Raw genomic sequence first — 25,214 nt, 5'->3', positions numbered from 1 at the left:
ATTCCTACCCTTTAATCGTTAGAATGAGAAACAACCTTCTGGTGAAATCAACACTGAAGATCAAAAAATACGATGAACAGGCCAATTTTATAGCAGGACCACACTCTACCCTGCAAGTTGGGCAGAGCAATTTCAAGATTCTAGCAAAGCAAGTGTCCAAGCAGTTCCCAGCTCCATCCACTCCCCTCTTCAACATCCAATAATAGTTGATTCTACCCACTAGCTACACCTCTCTCTCCAATCAATCATTCCATCCTTCCATCTGTTCTGCATCCTTTCTGAACAGTTATATAAAAACTTTCTCATAGTTCCCTAAGAGACATAAGTGGACCCTCAATTTTCTCATCACTTCCTTTTAATATTCTCAAATACAATTTTCATTCACAGATTGAAATTAGAACCTAATATTTCTAGTATCACAAAAACTTTCAAACATGTTATATGTATGTAAATGTGTCAAAGCAATACACACTCAAAAAGTGAAGAAAACACCTCCAGAATCACCCCCTCCCTGCCAAAAAACCCCACTATGGGGTTTTTTTTTCTGATTTACACACAAATTCTGCTGATTTTGATACATCTTTCAACTCCAGGAGATGCCTTTTTAAACAATGTGGTACAATTTGCATCTTTATTGCTTTTATTGACACATCAAATAATGACGTCAGGACACTGCAATGGAGCAAACACCAAATTGGCAGGAAAGCGTTTTCTTGGCAACACGGCTAAATTAAAATCCAAATCTCATGCCTTAAATCAAAGTGTGTTTTTATTACAAACATTTATATGGCATTTATCAATGTCATATCTAGGTAGGCTTCATCACCACTTACACACACACACACGCACTCTTCAGGTTGATTTTTTAACAAAATTCTTTGAGCCAAGAGTTAAAGCATATTCTTCATTAAAATTAGGTTTATTTTCCATGGAGACAGCACTCACAGCCGTGCAGCTGGAGCAACGTTACCTGCTGGGAGGCTGGCACTGGCTGCACTACTGGAGCTTGAGCAGATGCAGAAGTACGCAGTGCCACAGACGTCGCTGAATCTGATCCGCCCTCTGAATTCTGCATGCTCACTGCCAGAGAGAGCACAGAGGAGATCAGATAGAGAAGAGACAACTTTACTAATTTACAGTTCTCAAAGAAAAGTAATCAGAGTCCAAAAGAATAAAATCCCCGTAGAGGGTCTATGACCTGTCAGAGAAAGGTAACCACCACCCTACTTGGAGGATTCTTTTTAGTTTTGGTTCTAATATTACTGCTGTATTATATTGAGATAAATTTACACAATTGTTCCACAGAAAGAGAAGGAAAGGGAAGGAGCAGAAAATGTGTTTCTGAATATAAATATAACAAAAAATCGCATTGGGGAATTATTGTGTCATAGCAGACGTGCAGCTGCTCCTCACTGGGACAGAAGCACACTCGAAGAACAAGAAATACAATCTCTTTCCAACCTGGGCTTAGCATATTTAGCTACCTCTAAGTGTTTAAATAAAGCAAAGTGCCAAACAACTTGATTCTATTCCCAGCAATGTAACCACGTCACAGTGTGTTAGAGCACTAATTCTCAACCTTTCCAGACAACTGTACCCTCTCAGGAGTCTAATGTCTTGCATACCCCAAGTTTCACTTCACTTAAAAACTACTTGCTTACAAAAATCAGACAAACATACAGAAGTGTCACCGCACACTATTACTGAAAAATGGCTGACTTTCTCATTTTTACCATATTATAAAATAAATCGATTGGAATATAAATATTCTACGTACATTTCAATGTATAGTATACAGAACAGTATAAACAAGTCATTGTCTATATGGAATTTTAGTTTGTACTGACTTCGCTAGTGCGTTTTATATCGCCTGTTGTAAAACTAGGCAAATCTCTAGATGAGTTGATGTACGCCCAGAAGAGCTCTGCACACCCTCAGGGGTACATGTACCCTTGGGTGAGAACCACTGTGTTAGAGCCATGCCACGTTGGACAGTAATATCCCCAACTGCAATGGTGGGGATACTCTGACTAGAGCAAATTTTGTATAAAAAAAAAAATACAAAGTGCTCTTTTCTCTCTAAACTGAAAGCTTAAAATAAACAAATAAAAAACCCCACACTCACGCTCCCTTTCTGGTTTCTGATCAAAACCAAAGATTTAGAAATTCCAAATCTTGAGGTTTTGTTTTTTCTCTCTTCTTCCCCTTTTGCCACTGAATGCAACAGAATGAAGACTTCTGGAGTCTCTTTACACACAAACACTCTTTTTCATTCTTTCCTTTTATTTAGATCTTTCTGTCTGACACTCACTTTTCAACACGTCCTCAACTTTGGAAAAAAAAAGTTTGAGGCAAAGGAAAAAAAATGAAAATGGAGGTAAAAATCCAAAACTCTGGATATTATTCATCTTATTGCACTCCATGACAAAGAGGAAAAAAGGAAAGCAGGGAGGGGGACACTGAATATTTAAAATAGTTGGAGAACTGAACAAGAGATGTTTCCATTTTGTGTGGTCAAAACAGAACAAACTTCAATATTTTTCAGAGTTATTTTTCCATTTTTCTAACCAGCTCTGATCCTGCGCAATCATGTTTTTTCTCTCTCTACTCCACCCAGCCCCAAACAGCTTGTGAGTCATTTTCTCTTCTATGTTCCTCCTGGACAGGGACAGGACAAGACAGGAGATACAGGAATAATATATTCTCAGCTCACTGCTCAAAACACAGCTAAAGGACCAAGAACCAAATACTGCAGAAAAAAGAGAAAACCAAGTCATATTCTGCATCATAGTTCATATCCTCTTCCTAGGCACCAAGTCATATATACCCTCCATTCTCCTTGGGAACAGTGCACAGAATAGGTTTGCATACAACTAGGGTGACCTTGTGTCCGGTTTTTGACCGGAACACCCGGTCAAAAAGGGACCCTGGTGGCTCCAGTCAGCACCACCTACTGGGCCGTTAAAAGTCCAGTTGTGTCCTGGGGCCCCGCACTGTGCCCTGGAAGCGATTAGCAGGTCTGGCTCCTAGGCAGGGGGGCCACAGGGCTCCATGTGCTGCCCCTGTCCCGAGCACCAGTTCGCACTCCCATTAGCCAGCTCCTGGTCAATGGGAGCTGGGGGAAGCTGGTGTCTGCGGGTGAGAGCCGCACATACCGCAGAGCCTCCTGCCACTCCCTCTGTCCCCACCCCGCCTAGGAGCTGGACCTGCTGGCCGCTTCCGGGGCGCAGCGTGGTGCCCCAGGACAGGCAAGCAGCCTGCCTTAGCCCCCCCCGCTATGCCGCTGACTGGGAGCCACCCGAGGTAAGCCCGCACCCCAACCCTGAGCCCCAACCCCCTGCCCCAGCCCTGAGCGCCTCCAAACCTGAAGCCCCCTTGTGTACACCAAACCCCTCATCCCTGGCCCCATCTCAAAGTCTGCGCCCACAGCCTACACCCCCTCCTGCATCCCAACCCCCAGCCCTGAGCCCCTCAACCCGGAGCCCCCTCCTGCACCCCACAGCCCACACCCCCCAGCCGGAGCTCTCATCCCCTCCCGCACTCCAACTCCTTGCCCCAGCCCGGAGCCCCCTCCCACACCCTAAACCCCTCATTACTGGCCTTAGCCCAGAGCCCACACCCCCTTTTAGAGCCCTCACCCTCTCCTGCAACCCAACCCCCTGCCCCAGCCCAGTGAGAGGGAGTTAGGGTGGGGGAGAGCGAGCCACTGGGGGGGGGGGGGCGGCTCAGGTGTTTGGTTTTGTGCCAATAGGAAGTTGGCAATCCTACATACAACTCCATTATACCAAATATCTGCTGCTTTGCCTCACTGGCTGAATGTATTTTTGAAATGTATCTAAAAAAAAATTATTTATAAAAAGATTCCAGTTGCATCAGTACAATGTGACAAATTTATATATATAAAAGAATAATTCTCTCCCCGAAGTTAAGGAATAGCATCACATCTGTACTAGTCCTGGGGCCCACATTATTTGCAAGTAAACAGGTGGCCAGCACAAGACCTTTGGCGAAGAAGATAAATGTATATATTAATATAAACAGAGGAATAAACTGCCTCAAGGAGAAGAAAATCTCATTTGTGAGCTCCATTATAATGCAGTAGGATCACAAATGCACCTTTTTCTCATTTCCATTTTTCCTAAGGACTTTTCACAGTGCTGTATGAGACTACATCTCAAGCGTATAGTAGTATGTTGCTCCAATATCAAATTTCCCTCTATGAGCCTGATGCTTGCAAGGGATGCTCAGGACCTTGGCAGGGTCAGATCCTGAAGCACCTGGTCTATAAGAGAGATTTATAAAGTGAAGCTACAGTTGTAAGAGGAACCAGGTGAAAGCGGCACCATCTCAAATATCTGCTTCTCCCTGTGCCTTCAACTCACATGTACTCACCTTTACTGACAAGTTTTTCTCTTCCAGTGACCCTGAAAATCCTAAAGGGATGAGAGCTGGATCTTATTTTCCTCACACTTGCATCATCAGCATTGTCAGATTTGTTACAACTGCAGACTCTTTACTACTGATGATGATGCCATAAACACAGAGAACTCAGCTGGATTTTCAGATCCCAAGTGAAGTTTGCAGCACTGACCATTAGAAAAGCCATTGATATGTAAAACTGAGCAAATGTGATTTGGAGCCCCAGAATGAAATTTTACATAGTGATTTTTTTTAATTGAGTGAAAACCTCCTTGGATAATTTCCACCTTCCTTCAAAGCTGTTCCATGCTTCTTGGGAACGGAAGAGGCAAATATGTTTATGCCTTCTGCTAAGATTCACTTGTGCTGCTGACAAGCCTAGAACATAAACAGAACTCCTACACTCAGTGATGACTCCTACTCTCTGAAGAGCTGTACACAATGTTGCCCTGTATCTTGGGAGGACATTTGCACTCACGGGAGCTGACTGTTCCAGGGCAGGGGCAAGGAGCACAACATTGAGAGCCAAAGAGGAGATTTTCAGAGGTACAAATAGGAGTCAAGCACCGAATTTCCACTGAAAGTCAATAGAAGCTGGATAGGTAACTCCCATTTATGCCATTGAAAGCCCCCTCCCCACCACCCCGTCATTTAGAGCTAATGCTATGTCTACACTATAGATCCTCTACTGGCATAGGTTTGTTGGCATAACTTTGCTAGCCCAGCCTGCTAGTGTAGACGCAGCCTATACCAACGGAAGGAATTTATCTGTCAGTGTCGGAACACCATTTCCTAGTGTAGACAAAGCCTGAGCGTTAAAGGGAAGAGCCTTGTCTTAGGTGCACCACCCTGATTTATGTCAACAGTACAGCTGCTAACTTCTCACCGAGCACTTTGGAATTCTGCTCACTGCTATGAAACTGATGCCTGCTACAACTTGTACAGGGACTCGCTTTATCTCTCTATCTGGTTTCTGACCTGTCCTCAGCGCACCAATTCCATGGCATTCTAGATCTATTGCTCCTAATGCAGACTCAGTTGCTCAAATGTAAATTCTGCTACATGTCAATGATGCAAATTTTGCTACTATCCTTATTAGATTTGGCATAAAGAATAGAAAGATACACACAGCCAAGCCACATTGGCCATATGACCTTGATATCAGGAGGACACTGAAGTTAGCTATCAGCATAAAAGAGTAACAGAACTATTAAAAGCCGTCGATGGACCCTGGTAGCCAACTAATGAAGTGACACCTGTGCAATCCCATTTGTCTCAATAGATTTGTACAGGTGAAAATGATTTAACAACTGTAATTCCAATCAGTTGATGATGCATAAGAAGGAATAGAATCCAAAGCTGACTCTCTCAGCTGTGTTGGCTCTTGCATAGCTAAGAAAAGTAAAAAGAAGTCAATTATTTTTGTCAGTAAAGTCAGCAGACCGGATTATGAGCACTCACACGGGGCACAACTCTGTAGTAAGAAGGGACCTTTTAAAAATATTCATTTTCAGATTAAGGCAAGCTTTAAAACTCTGGTGATCCACCTGGTGATGCGACAATACCATGCTTGTGACATCAGAGTTCACCACTATGGAAGTGATTGGAAAGGTCTAAACTCCGGATTGCAACATCATTAAATGAATAAGGCAGATGCAGGAGGCTGCTGTACTCTGGAAACCTTCTGTTTACACACAGCTATCTTGGTATCCAGGCAAACAGCAGTGACAGGAAAGGAAATACAGAAAAAGCTAATAACTTCTGGGTTCTATTTCTGGTTCTACCACCAACTTGCTTTTTGACCTTGAGCAAGTCATTTCCCTTCTCCTATGTCTCAGCTTTTCCATTTGTAATGAAAAAACTGAAAATTAGTTTCCTATCTAAGGTGTTTCTAAGGTATCCACCTCAGAATGTTGACACTCAAAGGCATTAGAGAAAGACTAGTAATATTAAAAAACATTGAAAATTGCTGACATGGCAATTTCATACATTCCAATTTTTACTGTTTAATTCATAAACCACACTGCCTTAGTATGATTGGTCTTGTCGATTTTAATCCATCTTGTCCGGGCGTGCCTTAAAAAGCTGGGAAAACAAAGATGAGTGTTTCAAAATACTTTCCACAGTCAGCGTTGCAGTGAGGAAAAAATAAAAGTAAAAATAGACTGCTCAGGAGTAAATACTACTTTCCTAGCTTTCCCCAGGCATGTCTATTTTAACTTTGTAACAAGGGAAACCCCACTCACTACCAATTCCCAGGCTTAAAAAACAAAAACAAACAAACAAACAAACAGGTAAATTTAGCCCTGATCCTGCACTTGACTGTCTATGGGTGCACCCCAGCACCCACGCAGAACTCCACTGAAGTCAATGGGACTCTGTGGGGGGGGGGAGGGGTTCCCAATTGCAGAACTGTGGCCTTAAAGAAGAACTGCAAGTATCTGTCTACAGACTGTTTTAACAGCGCATCAGCTCCTGAATACCCAACTAAAGTTTCTAAGCTACATGCTGAGGCCTCGAACATATAGTACTGCTGATCAGAGTCAGGGCAGGGAGTCTGCCTATGAGAAAATATTTCATTAACTTAACTCCAGTATTCTGGTCCTGATTCAGCAATGTATGCAACGACATGACTAACTTTAAACAGTAGAGTAGTCCCATGTGCTTAAGCTCCTTTCGCAACCAGGGCATAAAGGAGTACCACAGTGACTCACTTAACGGTGTGCCTATTTACACACTATTTTTATACAAAGAAGCATATGCAAAAGGTTGTGGTGTTGCCATTTGTATTGAACATATAAATATCAAAAAAGATCAAGGATTATATAATGCTGGGTGGCACTAACATTAATGCCCATGGAAACCAGGGTACCAATAGCAGATCTGACATATACCATAGCAACAGTATTAATTTATTCTCTATTATTTTTTTAACCTGAAATACATAAGGAAAAAATAATCAAGCAGTAGAGAGAATGTCTCCCTTCCCCAATCCAAAACAATCACAGAATCATAGAATATCAGAATTGGAAGGGACCTCAGGAGGTCATCTAGTCCAACCCCCTGCTCAAAGCAGGACCAATCCCCAATTTTTGCCCCAGATCCCTAAATGGCCCCCTCAAGGATTGAGCTCACAACCCTGGGTTTAGCAGGCCAATGCTCAAACCACTGAGCTATCCCTCCCCCCAATGAATGTAGATATCACATTATAAAGTACAAGAATTAATATTGTTTTTCAGAAAGTTATTTGAGCATTTTGGGAGACAAAATTTATGTTAAAACTATTTTGGGGGGGAAAAAAAATCAGTTCACCTTTGTGATAAAGCTTATTTGGCCACCAGATTTTCTTTAAACTTCGAGGATATTTATAATCCTTTTATCATCATTTTGGCAAATGTTTAAAGTTTGTAAAGTGGAACATCACATAAAAGACAATTCAGTAGCGTGAGGGCGGATTTGGGTTGAGACCTTTACAGAATACTAAAGAATGCTACTACTTTATATTTCATGCTTTCCTCCTAAGGATTTTAAAGCACTTCACAACTATTAATTAAGCTTCACAGTATCTCTCTGAGGACAAGTTATTACAACCAGATGGTAAACGAAGGCATAAAAAGTAGTTGGTTAAGCAACTTGCCCAAGGAAACACAGTGAGTCAGTAGCAAAGCTAAATATTTAGAACTGCAGAATATTAAAAAATACTAAGTCTTCACTTCATGTCTTTCATCTAAGGATTTCAAATTAAGACAGAACAGTGGAAAACAGACCAATTACAATTTTTCACATGAAGTGCTGTATTCCACCTGTAGCTGACAGCAGAGGCTCTCAGACACAGACCTTTGCCTGTTCTAATTTCAGTTCACAATAGAGTCCCAAGGAAAAACATAAGCCATGCTAAATAAAAATATTTAGGAAGGAAAATGGGACAGGTAGACATGTCAGGGCAACAAAAAGGCATAACAGTTCAGCAGCATCCATATTCAATAATGCAAGATCACAATCAGCATTTACTAACACCTCCTCATATTAAATTTCTCTTTAAAACAATGCTACACATAACCTTTGTATTTATCATTAACATTAGTTAATTAAAAGTAATATTTCCAAGGCACACACCAGATTTTCAGCTGTGCAGAGCTTGTGCTGTTTCATGGATTCTGAGCCATCCAGGGACCAAAATGGACCCAGTGTAATTAAAAGTAGTCTAGTTAAACTTCTAGTCCAGTATGCTCACTGCATGCAAGGTTGTATAAAGAATTTCCAGTTGTATCATGAGTCTCACAATATTTGGCATTTTACTTAAAGCCCCAACTCTTGGAAACAAGTGGTTCTGTGAGAATCTCAGCTTTCATTTAAAAAAAAAAATTAAAGATTTCTAGCCCTTATGGATGCAAAGAAAAGCTTGAAAATGTGATCCAAGTGCATGCTAAAAAGCAGAAGGCAAATCAAAAAACCCAAAGTTTATTGTTTTTTTTTTATCTCAATATTTTTAAGCCAATATCATGATTTTCAGGGCGCTTGGCTCATGGATTTTAAATGCTTGGAGTCAGCAATTCTGAGTCTGTATTATCCATATCGTTTGACAAATACCATAAAATTATGCTAAAAGGTCATATTTTTAAAATATATGCAGACGGCTGTAAAGTGCAGCCTTAACTTTTAGAATTACTTGACCTGAATGATGTCTCACCCTTAACACTGGTTGCTAGAATCTAAACTAAAACTCCAGGGTTTGCTTTGCATGGAACTTTTAAGGAAGAGTAAATTTTAAAAAGAACAAAAAACAAAACAAAAAAACCTAAGTTATTCAGCTTCTGGAGCTTCTATCCAGGTTTCGTTTGCTTAGAGCATTTTTTTAATTTATTTATTTCTGTAAAGAAGGAACTAGTAACAGCTGAAATCAGAAGAAATAACTTCAAGTATCAGGCCATCATATTCTCAACAGGCATTAAGAGGGTATTTTCTCCGAAGTGTGTCTGTAGCCATGTACATATATAAAAAAGGAAAAAAAGTATTAAAACAGTTTCAGTATATACTGGAAGATATTAGTTCTCAATACCCTCCACAGTAATAAAAAATATGTGGTAAGAAGGACGCAGAGGGCTGCTGTTTTTCCATTCGTTCACCAATAAATGCTTACTATGAATCTCCAACAGCAACTATGCCACACTTATTTAAGAAGGTATCATATGGTCAAATATTTTCCACTTCACTTGCCACTTTTGGCCTGCCCTCTTATTTAAAAAACTGCCCTGAAATGGAATTAATTGCATTTTAACTGAAGCATATAAAGTGTAGCAGATAAAACTTCTTAAATGATTTTGCAGTGAATGAAACTAAGATCAACTCAAGTAATTAAGCCAGTTTAAGGCAGAACTATGTAAGATAATATCTGCATCAGAAATAGATTATTCCCTGCCTGCAACCTTAACCCAATACATTCATCTGTCTTTCTCCAGGGCACACAATCTCAGAAAAATGCAAGGAGTTTCCTTAAAATTCAGATGAAGGGAAGAAAGTTTTTCCAATGTCCATAGAACTTAAAAGCAGGAGGAGCACATTAGCAAACACTTTCAAACTGCCAGCAAATGACTCTGAACCAGAATCCCGGGCCAAATACCCCCCCAAATCTTTGGGAAAGTTTGGCTCCAGATTATCCATTTCTAAAAGCTTATTGACCTGAAACGAAACCCTTATTACTTTCTGCCAGCTGAACTAAGCCAAGACTCTGTTCCTTATGGGTCCAATCTATAAAAGCTATTCAGTATCTTCACTTTCCAGTCTAAGAGAACACAGAGGATGCCTATAAAGAGACAAGGCTCTCAGCATTGTTGTTAGTAATAAGCGCACCTCAAAATATTTGCAAGTCTGGCAGCCAAGCATCTGAGTTTAATGCTTCTCCAAAATGCAGTGTGCCTGGAAATCCTAAGATCAGGTACACTCATGAGATCTACAGTATTTCCTGATTTATGGACAGATCTGGAAAAAAAAATCAGGAAAGAATAGCCTCTCCTATTTCTGCTTTCAGATAAAACCAGGAAATGCAGCAGTACATTAAGAACATATTAAATCTAGGCCCATCAGAACCCTGGCCTCCATGCCAAGATCTGCCATCCCAGCTCAGTCAACACTGTCTTCAGCGAACAGTCATGGGCCAGTGCTTCTCCACTTTCATCAGATCACACAACTTGCGGTATTGTGGGAGGGCACCCAAGATACTTGTCTACAAGTCCTACAGTAGCAATAGTGAGCACTCATGTGCCATCAGCTATTCACGGACCTATGGCTGCATCAGGCTGCCCTGACCACTGGTCCAGTTCCCAATAATTCTTCCTTAATCCTTCCCTTGATTCACCGAAAGAGTTGGGTGAAGGTTGGGGCCAGTTATAAGTATCTGTTTTAACGTGCCCTTCACTATGATATCCGAGCACATTGTTATGTCTTTTAAAATAGTTCACTCAGTTGTGGCTGATCTTTCCTTCTCTCTGCTACTCAAACCCAGAAATAAGGTGGAATTATCCTGCCATGCAAAACAGACTCATCCAAGGGCTCTTGTGAATTATGGGTAATGGCGTTTACTCTTTCAATAGCCTGAGGTAAGTGGAGGGCGAAAATGGCAAGGAACCTGATAATGAGCTGATTCTGGAATCGCTGCTTTTTAATTGATTAAATTGCTTCAGAATGTTATAAAGACAGAAGGCACCAGAACCTTCCACTGATTAAGTTAAATTAAATTAAAACAGAGACAAAACACTGCTTCTGTAAGAGCTCTAGTTACCTGGAAACACAGATGAACCCAAAACATAGGTTTCAAGGCTTTCAAGGACACCAAGCAGTATATCTGTATTTCAGAAACATGGCCCTCATGGAAAAATACACACTTGGAAGGGACTTTTTCTAGCAATAGTTAATATTACAAATACACTCTCAGTCTTGAATTGGATTTCATGGAACGGAATCATGTAATATAGATATTATATTATCATGGAGCCAGGGAAATTTAATGGACTTCATTGTTTCTTTAAGTTTCCCTTTCACTGATGTGGAAGAGTGCTAGGAACTTTTTTGTGTTGATAATTTAAAAGGTGTTTCCTTAAGAGTCAGTTGAATGTGTGGCAGAAGCAGCAACAGCATATGCTGCTGGCAGCAGGATGTTGATGAGTACCCATGTGTGGTATCTCAAACCTGAATGCAAGGAGAGTAACTCTATGAGCTGCAGACAAACCACAAGGAAGTTCCATACACAAAGTGACCCATTTTACATGCTTTTTGTTTTTGAGGAAGAGAACTTCAAAAATGTCAGAAGGAGAACTTAACTCCTTCAGCCCTGAATTCAGAACACACCACTTCAGCGGCTCTTAGAAGTACAGAAGTTAACGAGCACCCAGTTTTGCGACCATGTTGAGTTTCAACATTAGGCTATCAGTGCCCTAACCTATCTGAACTCCAGGGCTCCGAAGACTCAAAAATGATACTTCAAGAGATATCAGGTGCCAGACTTTCATTGTCTATCTCACCATTGTGCTGTCCAACCATTCATCCAACCACAGTAGTCCAATGACTAAAACATAGTGCCTTAAAAGAAAGTTATAGGAGCACACACAAAGTTAGTGATATTTTAAGTAAGAGAAAATTAATGGTTCTAATTTTAAACGGAAATTGAATTTTTTTTAAAAGATAGACACAGAAACAGTCCCCAAATTGTTAATACAATACATATGCAGACTTGAGCATGCTTGATAAATGAATACATGAATAAGTCTGTTCCTTTTCTATAGGCCTGCCAAGTCCTGACTTCAAAAAGAGGTTTCTTTTGCTACGATTGAAGGCAACTAATGTAGCATGAGAAATGCAACTTCTTGTGTTGTACTTGGTGTCAGTGGGTTATCAGCTGTAGCTGGGGAAACCAGAACCGTGCACTCAGATTTACTGTATGCCTAGGCCTTTCAGTTCACCTTTAAATTGTAGTTATTGGTAATAAGAAAGTCAGCAGAAGGATAAAGTGCTGCAGTCTCAAACTTTTTTTTGTTTTTGTTTTTTTTTGTTTTTTTTTTGAAGACATAGCTTCTTTTCAGTATAGTTTCTTTATCCTGTATCTAGGATAATGACGCAGCTACTAATCAAGAGCAGTTTCTAAATCAAACATATTACTCTTCAAATACACTTTTATACATCTTTAAGACACATTGTCAGGTTAAAAGTATACTTGTTGCTTTAAAAATTACTCACCTGGGTTACAAGAAACATTTGAAAAGTAGTCACACTGGAAGATTTTTAAAGATCTAATTCAATTTTCACCATTCATGCTCTTTTTCTTTAAGCTTCTCTTATCTTGGACAAAGAAAAATAAGCTAGTCAGCCTCAATTTCTACCTTTTTCTCCACTAGCACAATTTTAGGTTGCAAATACTGCAGAGGAATGTCTAAATGCAAACAAATGGTATTTATTGATTATACACTTTCAGACATTTCTAATAGTGATTAGCTTCTGTAGAACTTTGGACCCAACTATGTCCTATACCAGAACCACACATACTGCATTGAAACTAAATAGATTTGGATGAAAGTTTACAGAAACATCCGATGAAGTGAGCTGTAGCTCACAAAGGCTTATGCTCAAATAAATTGGTTAGTCTCTAAGGTGCCACAAGTACTCCTTTTCTTTTTGCGAATACAGACTAACACGGCTGTTACTCTGAAACCATACAGAAACAATGAAACCCTAAGTAATCGGGTTGTTCTTTCCCTTTTCCAAGCCTCCAAGGTATCTCCCAAATAAATTAGCATACACTTATTTGCCCCTCCCCATTCCCGAATCACAGTACCAACACTAAGCAATTTGAACAGGCTTGCCTCTCACATTTCTCAACATTTCCCATTTTGGAAAGGACTGTGTTGTGACTTGCTTTCCTTCTTTTACTAAAATCCTACAGGGAAACCTTATTTTTGGATATATACTATTTCTGGAAGGGGGCATGGGATACATAGGTGCCAATTAGTAGGTTTCAGATCTTCATACTGGCAATCATATTTAACTTCAATACAAACTACACAGGAACTGTTATCACATTACAGTGAGGCAAGAGGGGAAAGGAGAATAGCATTGTACATGTAATAAGAAGATCTTGACAGAGCAGGAACACAGGATCAGGCCATTGGTCCTTCAAGTTGTGTATCCTGCTTTAGGCAGTGAAGAGTACTTGATATTTCAAAGGAAGTGGGAAGGGGAAACTGGCTCTGGCTAATTGAGCAATGCACTACACACACAAGGTCAGGAAAAAGTTCTTTCCTGAGCCATGTGGTGGTCAATTTATCCCCTTAAATGTGAAATTTGATTACCCTCATTTTAGGATGCATAACTACAAATATTGGCTATAAAACTGAGCCCCTTTTCAAACCCTGCTGTTCTAGGTTCTCCTATGGCAGAGAATTCTATAGGATGATTACACATTGTGAGAAATCGTATTTCACTCTATTTATTTTGACTCCAACAGATCAGCTTGATCTCAACCTATCTGGTCATTAGTACTTTGTTTATGTTTGTTTAGGTCAGACAATCTTTTTTAAGGGAGCAGGAAAGCTAGCCAGCCCCTGCTCAAGTTAAGTGTGAAGTGCAAGGTTCAGTTCTGTATTTCAATTTAGATGTGGGGCAGTAGCAGCTGTCCCTGTCATGCCTAACTGGTGAACAACAAACAAAGAAGTATCTCCTGCCAACACATTATTGTTATTTATATTTATATAGCACCATTCATGAGTGTTCAGAGAGTTCGGGCAAACAAACCACAAACAAATTGTGGTCATTCATAAAAAGAAATCTTCAAATTAGATTTTAAAATAGCAACTGGCCCAGCAAACTGGAGTTCTCTGGGGAGAGATTTGACCACAGGGGCAGCAAAGGTTTGAAAAAATATGGTATTCGGGATGAGCAAATGGCAGAAATATTATTATTACATAAACTCTGGGCCTGTGCTGGACAGCTTCAAAAATCAGTCAGGGCAGACAAAGCAAGGATAGAATCAATTAAGAAACTGCTTTATTTATGAGAAAAGTTCCTGAAGTCCCTTTTCCAGGCAGGGTAAAAAGTCTTGTTTACTTTCTGACACTGGGAGAAAGTTTCTTTCCTTTGTCCATTTAAATTGCCTGGGTGACCTCTCTGACCCTTCTCTCTCAACCTACCCACTTGCACATAAGACATAGATGTTGTCAGGGTTCCTTCCCCACTCTGAACTCTAGGGTACAGATGTGGGGACCCACATGAAAGACCCCCTAAGCTTATTCTTACCACCTTAGGTTAAAAACTTCCCTAAGATACAAACTTTGCCTTGTCCTGGAACAGTATGCTGCCACCACCAAGCGTTTTAAACAAAGAATAGGGAAAGAGACCACTTGGCCCCCCAAATATCCCCCAAGCCCTACACACACCCTTTCCTGGGGAGGTTTGAGAATAATATCCTAACCAATTTGTTCCAAAATCATCAAAGACCCAAACCCCTGGATCTTGGAACAATGGAAAAATCAGTCAGGTTCTTAAAAGAAGGATTTTATTAAAAAAAAAAAAAAAAAAAAAAAAAAAAAGGTAAAAATCACCTCTGTAAAATCAGGATGGAAAACACTTTACAGGGTATTCACATTCAAAACACAGAGGATCCCCCTCTAGCCCACACCTTAAAGTTACAGAAAACAGGAATAAACCTCCCTCTTAACACAGGGAAAATTCACATAAAACAAAAGATAAACTAATCCCCCTTGCCTGGCTTACCTATACCGGTTGCAGTATTGGAGACTTGGATTAGGATGGGTTGCAGAAGATGGATTTCTGTCTGGCCTCTCTCAGTCCCAAGAGAGAACAACCACATAAACAAAGAGCACAAACAAAAGCCTTCCCCCACCCCAAGATTTGAAAGTATCTTGTCCCCTTATTGGTCCTTTGGGTCAGGTGCCAGCCAGGTTAGCTGAGCTTCTTAACCCTTTACAGGTAACAGGACGTTGCCTCTGGCCAGAAGGGATTTTATAGCACTGTATACAGAAAGGTGGTTACCCTTCCCTTTATATTTATGACAGATGTGCTTCCTCTTGAAGCCTGAATTAAGCTCAGAACCTATTTGTCAGGTGTGGTCCAAACCAAGCAGAGAGACAGTTCCATTATGGGAGTGGAACTGGGAAGGGTTGGGCCAGTTAAAAGAAACACATCCAACCAACCAAAAGAATTTCAGAGTGCATGGTAAAGTCCACCCAGGGAATTGGGGCTGGCATCAGACCAAACCAATAGGATGCTCTAGAGAAACTCTTCTTGTAAGAGGTTTTTTTAAATTTTTTTTTATAAATTAACGAATAATAATTCTGCAATAAATTCAGCTGGAGAAAGTACATATTATCAATTTTAAAAGTGCATTCATCTCAGAATCCCAGGTTGCGTGTTGTGTGGTCCCAGCAGCACCAGTCACAACTAGTTGCTAATTACTTCATCTGTTTCATTGCAGGACCCAATGCGAATAATGCAACAAGCGAAATCACTTTCCAGACTGTTGCTCCGCTACAAGCGGAGGGAAAGTTAAAGCCTGTTCAGATCCTTGGGGCTGTTCATTAGGCTTTTGGTAACTAGGCATGTGCTGTAACACACAAGGCTAAACAAAACCCACCCAAATAAAAGGAAAATACAAGGTTATTTATTGTATTAGCCATAAACTGAGATGTGATCCTTCGTGGAAAGAAGATAGAATGGAAGGGCTGCTTTATCTTTACTAGAGATGCAGTTCTATAGGGCACATTCTAATGCTCTTCAATTAGAAGAGGCCATTGTAACCTTTTGGGCTAGGATGGTAGTAAGACTGACTGCATTCCAGATGAACAAGAAAAGATAAAGGCCTGTGAGAATGTGCACTGGTTTAACAGTCCTCTGTCCTCCCTTAACAGCTGTGTCGTCTACAGAAAAAAGGATGAACTCTGTCACCGAGTCTGAAGTAAATACTGTGCTGTATCATTTACCCAGGCAAAAAATTCTTTTACCCAGTGTTTTGAGGGTAACGAGAGGAGTCTTGACCCATTCACCTCTTTGGTTCCAAATTTGTAGAGGGGAAGAGGGATTCAGATATATAAAATCTGATGAAGTGAGCTGTAGCTCACGAAAGCTTATGCTCAAATAAATGTGTTAGTCTCTAAGGTGCCACAAGTACTCCTTTTCTTTTTGCGAATACAGACTAACACGGCTGCTACTCTGAAACCCATAAAATGGAAGGGGTTTTGGTTATCCAACAAAGGGCAACATAAAACTGGGATTAAAAAAGAAAAAGATATTTTCAAATGTCACAATGTTAATATATCAAAATTGTACTTACAATTATCAACCTGATTAAGAGACCTTATGTAATTATGCAATACATACCCAATCAGGAGGAAAACTGAGAGATTACTGAGAAATAAAGGTTCTTATTTTGAGACTATTTTTATGGATTACAGGAGATGGGAGGGGGAAATGCCCTCTCAACTTCACATAAGAATAAACAAAAGGAATTAATTTGGACAAGATAATCATGCACTTTGTAAATAACCACACAAAACTGGCTCAAGCGTATCTGTCACAGACAAATCAAACTGAGACACCATTTAATCAGAGAAAAACACATGCAGATGTTCAATTAAAAACTGGAGCCTACAGTCTTGGCTCTGTTTGCACTGGCCCACATTGTTTGTCGAGTAACAACGGTTGCTATGGGTGACACAGTCCACTCCCGTTTCCAAGGGCTGGTTGCTCAGCGACGGAGAGAATACTTCCCAAACCAAACAATGCTATACCCCAGCCTATCCCCCCCGCATCACACATTAACCAGATCGAAAACACACTTAATATGTCAGTGATTATTTTCAGAAGCCCTGGGAGGACTGATAAATAATTTCTTCTCTATAGTAACTAAGGAGGTGGAGTGGGGGGAGGTTTATTCTATTTATTCTGAAATAATAAAACAGTCCAGGCAGACAATGTTCTTAGAAGCAAATGTCGAGGAAAGGAGCACTTTTAAATCCCTCTTTTATTTTAAAAATATCAACAAATTAACCTCTCTTTGAGGTGATAATAACTAGTCATTATGCAAGTAGTTGTCTCCTCTTCTAGCTTCTACAGGAAATATACAGTACAGGCTACAACACAGCAAGTGTACTGCAAAAACAAAACTACCATGCAAACAAACAAGCCCTGGAGGAGAAAATTTGAGGCTGTTTTTGCGTCCTATAACTGTAGTGCTTCGGAGAAGAAATGCACTGAAAATATTTTTTTCAGAATTCTGTGAACATATGAAACCAATCTGAACTCCACATTCTGCATTATTGTAGTGAAGTCTTACAGAGTATTTTAGGCAAGAGCGAAGGTGGCTGGTATAAAAATACAGGATATATATTTTTTAAATTTTATTTTGCTAAATTGGTAGAAATGGAACACGATCATACGTACTATGATCATAGATGGCATGAACTGAAACAAAAGATCTGCTGCACTTGCTAATTATTATTAAAGCCACAGGCTGCCCTTTTTATGCTCCAAAGTCAGTGGGAACTGTGTCTGTGCAGCATTTGTCCCATAGCTCAGACTTTGAAACCAAAGTTCATTCACTTTCAAGGTCACCATGACATTGGCTCATCTTCACACTCATTAAGGACTAAGTTTACAGGAAAAGTCGCTAATTCTAAATATTTGAGATTTTTAGGAGTTTTTAAATAATGTGTCATGAAAATGGAACAGATTTTTTTTCAGACTCTTATCCAACGATAGCTCAGCCTTACAATGCAACATGCCAGAATTATAGAAAGACATTCTCTCTTCTGCAACAGGAAATCATAAGTAGCAGAAATGAAGTCCACAGGATCGTAAATCATTGCATTAAATTCCGTAGAAAAACCTGCGCTTTAATGCTTTGAACTAAGATTTTGTGATTGAACTGCATGGACTTTTTTTAATTCTATCACTGACAAAAATGAACGTACTCAGCAGTCTTCTGCCATCTAGTTGTGTTCAAACCCCTGTGAGGGGGAATCTAAGTTCAGACCTTTGCTCCCAAGAACGACTTGGCCCAGTAGCACTGTAGAGGGCATGATCACTTTCTGGCTGATGTTCCGAGCGACGAGCGACGTTAACAGAAACTGGAGTGACTTTCACCCTATCTCTGTAAATCAGACAGGAGGTCAGCAGAGCTCAGGGCCACTGAAATGGCAAGAGAGAAGTAAGAGGTGACAAAACTGAAGGATATACCCAGCAGTGGGACAAAATGCATATTGGGACCGGTTAACAATATGCTTTTTACACTCACTTTGCAAAGCTGTAAATGAACACACAAGGTGCAGAGTAATGGAGAATCAAGCCTGATATATTATCATGAACTGATCTTTAACACTCAACTTAATGGTAAATTTTGGTACTGAAATATAATATCCAGCAATACAGGACAGCACAAAGACATTAAAAACTTAGGGTCATCTACGAATAAGATCCTTTAGCATTATAATATTCAGCCATGTATAAAGAAGCTGAAACCAGGTCTGATGTTGCTCAGGTTATTTCAGCAGATTAGGGTGACCGGATGTTTTTTCTTATATAGGCTCCTATTACCTTCCACCCCGTCCTGATTGTTCACACTTGCTGTCTGGTCATCCTACAGCAGATTGACTTGGAGTGTAAAGAAGAAAATGCCCAGGTTGGCAAGCTGTTCAATTGACTGGTCAAATAATGTCAATTGACCACCTATTATTTGGCCACAGTCAAATATTATCAAATATTCCAGCAAAAATGCCCTGATGTAGGCAGCAGCCTACTTTTCTGATTGGATCATGGTGCCATTCTTTCATTTTTTAGACCGTCATTTCATTGTGTTTCACATTTTTCTGAGTTACATGTTGTGTTATAATTGCGCATTCATATCTATTTAAGGCTAAGCCTGATGGAGATCACAAAGTCTTACTCATTTTTGTTACTGTTCTAATAAATTAGTGGTTTGAAATATCTGACCGTTTTTTACATTATCTGACCAATATTTGACTGGTTAATTGACCAATTATTTTTGGACCAGTCAAATGCCCAGTCCTAGAAAACACTATTTAAAAGTGTTCCGAGCGGGCAGTGCATCTTTATTGCTAGAGTCTCCAGCTTTCATAGCTGATTTTTTTGTTGGGGAGGAGGTGGGAACTGAGTTTTGGTGAAAGGTACCAGCCTATTTGATTACTTTGATCAATAGTTAGAGCCCACTCCAAAGCAAGGAAAGGCCCTTTCTGTCAGGTGACAAACTATTTGAGTCAAAAACTGAACAAAGAGGAATGGAGGTATAGATCATAATGTCAAAATGAGGGATCCAAAGGGTAACGTAGAACAGGGAACCGCTGACAACTCTATGATAGGTGCTAGACTGAAAACTGAAGAACAGAGACCTCTATTTAACCCTGGAAGGGGAGAAGGCAAAAGTGGCATGACCTTTCATCACGCTGCCCCTCACCAATGTGTCTTAGCCCTGACCAGGAAGAGCCAGCTCATAGAGAGAGCAAACTCCCCCTCCCTCTATGTCCAGCTAATTCTTAGCTTCTCGACCCGGGCTGCCAATGAGTGGGGAAATGGGTACCAAGAGATGGACAACTCTCTTCTAGAAACTAAACTGAGACCCACCAACTCATTTTTCAAATGCCAGTGTGAAATGATAACTGGTAGTAGTAACTACTGACCTGGGCTGGATCAAAGACTCCATGAGCAGTCCTTCAAGTCAGCCAGCCCCATTCCAGCCTTAAAAACATTAAGAAGTCACAAGGCCAAGACAAGGACATTAACATAGCAGTGTTGTCAACTCTTGCAATTTTATTGTAAGTGTGGGGTATTTGGCATTTCTCTTAAAGCCCATGTTGCCAGAGTCATATTATTACCAGAGAATCTCAGCTTCTATTAAAAACAAAACAAAACCAACCATTTCGAGCCCTCAGGATTGTGTAAAAAAGGCTTGAAAATATGACCGTTAGTGGCTCCAACACCAGAGGACAAATAAAACCAAAAATTTATTGTTTTTAAAATTTCATGATTTCTAAACCAGTCGCATGATTTGTTGGGGTCTGACTCATGATTTTTAAAGGCTTGGGGTTGGCAATGCTGAAATAGGTCTATCCATGCACCATATCAGTCCAACTTTTTGTATATATAAAATCCGGAGGAAAAAATGCTCTAGAGAAAGATGCTCTAAAGACAAAGATGAAAGAGTCTCAGTTTTTTTTCTTTTTTTCCTTTTTTTCTGCAAGCAGGTGGATGGTTTAGACCAAGCTGACTACAGCAGCCACTTCCTAGCACACATGGAGCTTGCAGAAAATGCTGACTTGCATCTTGAAAAAATATGAAATATTAATAATCTCCAAGCCTCACAAGGAAGAGAGTCCTTGGCTTTTTCTTGCACAGAATTTGGAGATTTTTCTCATTCCTTTTCTAAAGCATTAAAAACTGAAGAGGAAAAACAGGGGGGAGGGGAAGACTGATGATCCTGCTAGAACTAAAATATCCATTAATGGTAAATTCCACCCACCTCCTCCCCCTCCTTAAAATATGAGCTCCCTGGGTCAGGTTCCACCCGCAAACCTAAAAACCAGCTCCAACCACATTGCTTAGTCAGACAGCCTTTTTTATTCTCCAGTGTGTCTAGCTGGCTGCTAGGCAACCAGAACAGCATTGTTGCTCATATGCATCAAGTAGTAACTATTATTTCATTCCAATTTTTTTAAAAAGGGTGACAACATCGATTTACAGCAGAATGTGCTCTCTCCAAATTAGCCTAGAACTCCGCTCACTTTCAGGAAAGTCCAAAACTAAAGGCCACTCAAAGTTTGCTGAGATTCCCACAGATGCATCTGGTAAGTTAAGTTATCGTGATAGTTCAAGCCCACGTTGCCTTTGGTGTGGGCACACTGATGCCAGTGGGTGCTGCCCATGTGGATTGCCTCCGAGGGCCACAATACAGCAGCCCTTTGATGGAAGCATCCATTAAAGATTTTTACCTTTGTTTTGTTTTTGTTTCTAAATTCTGATGTTTGTACTACCTCATTTCTGGTATGCAGAGGAGGTCCAGGCCACAACAGTCCAGTTCCCCTGCCCAAAGACTTCTAAGGGAAGAATTTGGGGAGTTGCATAAAAAGAGTGAAGGGGGGGGCAGGGGGTTGGTGAGTCAGATCCTTCCTTCTTTCAGTGAAACAGATCTGCTGCCAGTCTGCATATTTGGGCGGAGGACTCCTTCCTGTCTTCTCCCCATGAATTGTGCCTCAGCATGCAACCAAGATACTCAGGCAAGGCTCCGGAAATTTGGATTTGCCCATTCATGTCTAGTCAGCATATGCTTTTTAGAGACACCTTCAAGCCTGCAAACTGAGGGGGAGGGATAGATAAAGCAATGTACATTTAACAGTATGGATATAAGCATTATAGAGAATAAGCTACATTATAAATGTAGCATGCAGTACTCTGCTCCCTGCTCAGGCTAGACTCCCATTGACTTCAGTGGAAGTTTTGCTTGAGTAAGGATCAAAGGATTGGGACCTAAAGCTTCTTCTAGGTTTAGGGCTGCCCATATTTGGAAATACTAGTGCCGTTTTATACAGAGCAAAGATAAATGCATAGATATTCACTATGCAATTTCATAGTCAAGCATTATCATGTAATTATGGAATTAAACTGAGTTAGAAGACAGAAATATCTAGGTATCGTACCATCTATGAACAGTAGCTTACATGGTAATCAATCTTGGAATTATTTGCCAGCTTCAGATACAAATTATAGACAGAAATATTAAATGATGGCCTATCAGAAACAAATGAATAATAAGTGTTACTGTACAGCATTTATGGTAAAGATCTTATGTGGTACTATGTGAACTATAAACTAAAATACTAGTATAAATGTTTTTGTCTTCATTGTTTACCTTTTCTTCATCGCTCTCTAGTATCTTTCCAGCTCTTTATGCACTTTAATATACTTTCACGGCTGCATTTCTATGAGCTCACACTTTGGTTGATCACACATCAAATCCAACAGCTCTACCCTTGCTCCTTTTCTCCCCACAGAGGAGAATAAAAAACAAAACAAACAAACAAACAAACCCCAACTTGTTAGCTAACAACAAAATCAAACAGTTTTTTGGAAAGTGAAACAGCTGCTACCTCCGAAGCTAAAAGGAAATGGATTTTTCCAGCTGTTAAGCAACAGGCTCTGTGCTAAATATTTTCATAACTGGGAGTCTGCTGAAACAGTCGTGGAGTCAGAGAGCCTTGTACAGGATCTAGCAGTCTGTCATTTGAATGAGGTTTGGTCTTACAAATGCTACGCAACAGCAACAAAGTATTAACAAAGTAAACACCCCAAGATTTACACATGTGAATAACTTCACTGGTGACTGTAACCCTAAATTTCAATGGGACTATTTGCATGTGTGAAGTCATTACAGGATCAGATCCAGTCACCACACAACTATATACTACTAGATCAATAAAAAGAAAAAGGAGTACTTGTGGCACCTTAGAGACTAACAAATTTATTTGAGCATAAGCTTTCGTGAGCTACAGCTCACTTCATCGGATGCATGCGGTGGAAATCCTTTTCTTTTTGCGGATACAGACTAACACGGCTGCTACTCTGAAACCATACCAGATAAATAGTAACTGCAATAAATTCTATGCAGAAACTCTGCAGAATGACCAGAAAAATCTGAATGAAGACTTCTCCTCCAAAAAGAAAGGATGTTGACAGGACTTAGCCAAGTGTTCTACAGGCCCCACACAGATCATTTTTGAGTAATTGCAAAACCTTAAGGCCCATTGTAATGTTAATTCTTAGCCTCCCTGGCTAGTTGCTGTCAAGAAATATAATTAGATGTTGTGTAGCCACGATACAAACTGGAAAGAATGCTAAGAATGTCCTTGCTTACAAGTAGAGGAACAACATTAAGAGACCACAAGCTGAAACATGTGTTCTGAGAGTTGTAAAAAATGTACACACATGCACCTCTACAGAGATTTAAAAGGAATCAGATTGAAGATCAGTTACTAGTAGGCACATATTCCCCCCACCCCACCCACCCACCTCAACACACACACACAAAACCCAACTATGTTCAAAATACAAACCAATAAAAGAAAGCAATCCAAAGGCAGTCCTCAAATTCTGTCTTTAACTCATAAGAATGGTGGTCATAATGGATCAGACCAAAAGTCCATCTAGCCCTGTATTCTGTCTTACGACAGTGGCCAGTGCCCAGTGCCAGATCCTTCAGAGGCAATGAACAGAACAGGGCAATTATTGAGTGAACCATCCCTTGTTGTCCAGTGCCAGCTTCTGGCAGTGAGAGGTTTAGGGACACCCAGAGCATGGGGTCGCTGCCCTGACCATCTAGGCTAATAGCCATCGATTGACCTATCCTCCATTAACTTATCTAATTCTTTTTTTAACCCAGTTATACTTTTGGCCTTCACAACATCTCCTGGCAATGATTTCCACAGGATGACTGTGCGTTGTGCAAAGAAGTACTTTGTTATGTTTGTTTTAAACCTGCTGCCTATTAATTTCATGGGGTGACCTCTGGTTCTTGTGTTATGTGAAAGAATAAATAACACTTCTTTATTCACTTTCTCCACACCATTCATGATTTTAAAGACCTCTAGCATATCCCTTCTCCCCTCCCCCTCCCCACACACACTTAGTTCTCTTTTCTAAGATGAACAGCCCCAGTCTTTTTAATTTCTCCTGATATGGAAGCTGTTCCATATCCCTAATCAATTTTGTTGATCTCTGTACTTTCGCCAATTCTAATATATCTTTTTTGAAATGGAGTGACCACAACTGCACGCAGAATTCAAAGTGTGGATGTACCATGGGTTTATAGAGAGGCATTATGATATTTTCTGTCTTATTATCTATCCCTTTCCTAATGGTTCCTAACAATTCTATTAACTCCCCACATTGTGCCCCAAACACCAGGGACCCACTGGTGCCATTATGTAGCACCATACATATCATATTTCCTTGGCACAAAAGTAAGATAAAGATGCAATATTTTCCTTCACTTTCAAGTATCCTAGGTTCTATTGGCATCAAAATCTTAAGGCAAGTTTTCAGTCTATACTACTCGCTTAAAAGGCAAACCAAAAAATGTCTCTTTTACAAATAAAGAGAGAGACATTTCCTGGAATATGTGTTTGAGTTAATAAGCAATTACAGAATCTTCCACCTGTATAGCAATTTGCAGCAGAAGATCACAAAGTACCAATTAAACAAGCATCATGACAAGTGATGGGCATTAGGTGGTGCTTTGCCCATTTTATAGTTGGGAAGAGAGAGGCAACCCTTAATAAAACACACCATAGTGACACATTTGGAACCAGAACAGTCTGTCATTTTTATTTGTTTGTTTATGAAATGTCATTGTTGACAAACCTCTAGATTTAAGTATTACTCCCCACTCTTAAAATGAGTTGTCTCAGTGTTAACTAAAATCTAATATATAGTTCTATACTAGATAATTAGTAAATTACTTCTGTGAACTGCAAGTGGGAATGGCACTAGAAGAGGATATTCATGTGCCGTCTGTCACAAGTACTTATAGTTACCTTGCAGAATACATTTTTGAGGACTATAAGTAGTAACTAAATTTTGCAAGGGAGAAAAAGCAAACTAATCTTCCACAGCAAGAATAGCCTTACACTGCTGAAGGCAAAGTTAATGTACTTGCAGCAACAACTAATCAGCAGAGCTGATAACAATGGGAGAGCACAACATTAGCAAAAAAAGACTCCTTCAATGAC

At 40.1% G+C, this 25,214-nt stretch overlaps 1 protein-coding gene across 1 annotated transcript in view; it reads right to left on the bottom strand.

The window, feature by feature from the left end:
* RFX2 (regulatory factor X2) overlaps positions 1–21,514 on the bottom strand; it is a 72,448-nt gene extending 50,934 nt beyond the window's left edge. Inside the window, exons 1-2 of the mRNA XM_077841998.1 lie at positions 21,465–21,514; positions 971–1,080 (exon numbers count right to left, since the gene is read on the bottom strand). Of these exons, the coding sequence (XP_077698124.1) occupies positions 971–1,075 (105 nt within the window). The 5' untranslated portion in view covers positions 1,076–1,080; positions 21,465–21,514. The remainder of the gene's footprint in view (positions 1–970; positions 1,081–21,464) is intronic.
* Between the last annotated feature and the right edge of the window lie 3,700 nt (positions 21,515–25,214).

Source organism: Eretmochelys imbricata, chromosome 25 (assembly GCF_965152235.1).
Source record: "Eretmochelys imbricata isolate rEreImb1 chromosome 25, rEreImb1.hap1, whole genome shotgun sequence".
Classification (NCBI taxonomy): domain Eukaryota; kingdom Metazoa; phylum Chordata; order Testudines; family Cheloniidae; genus Eretmochelys; species Eretmochelys imbricata.
The sequence above is the reverse complement of the archived record's forward strand: the minus strand, read 5'-3'. Positions and strand labels throughout refer to the sequence as shown.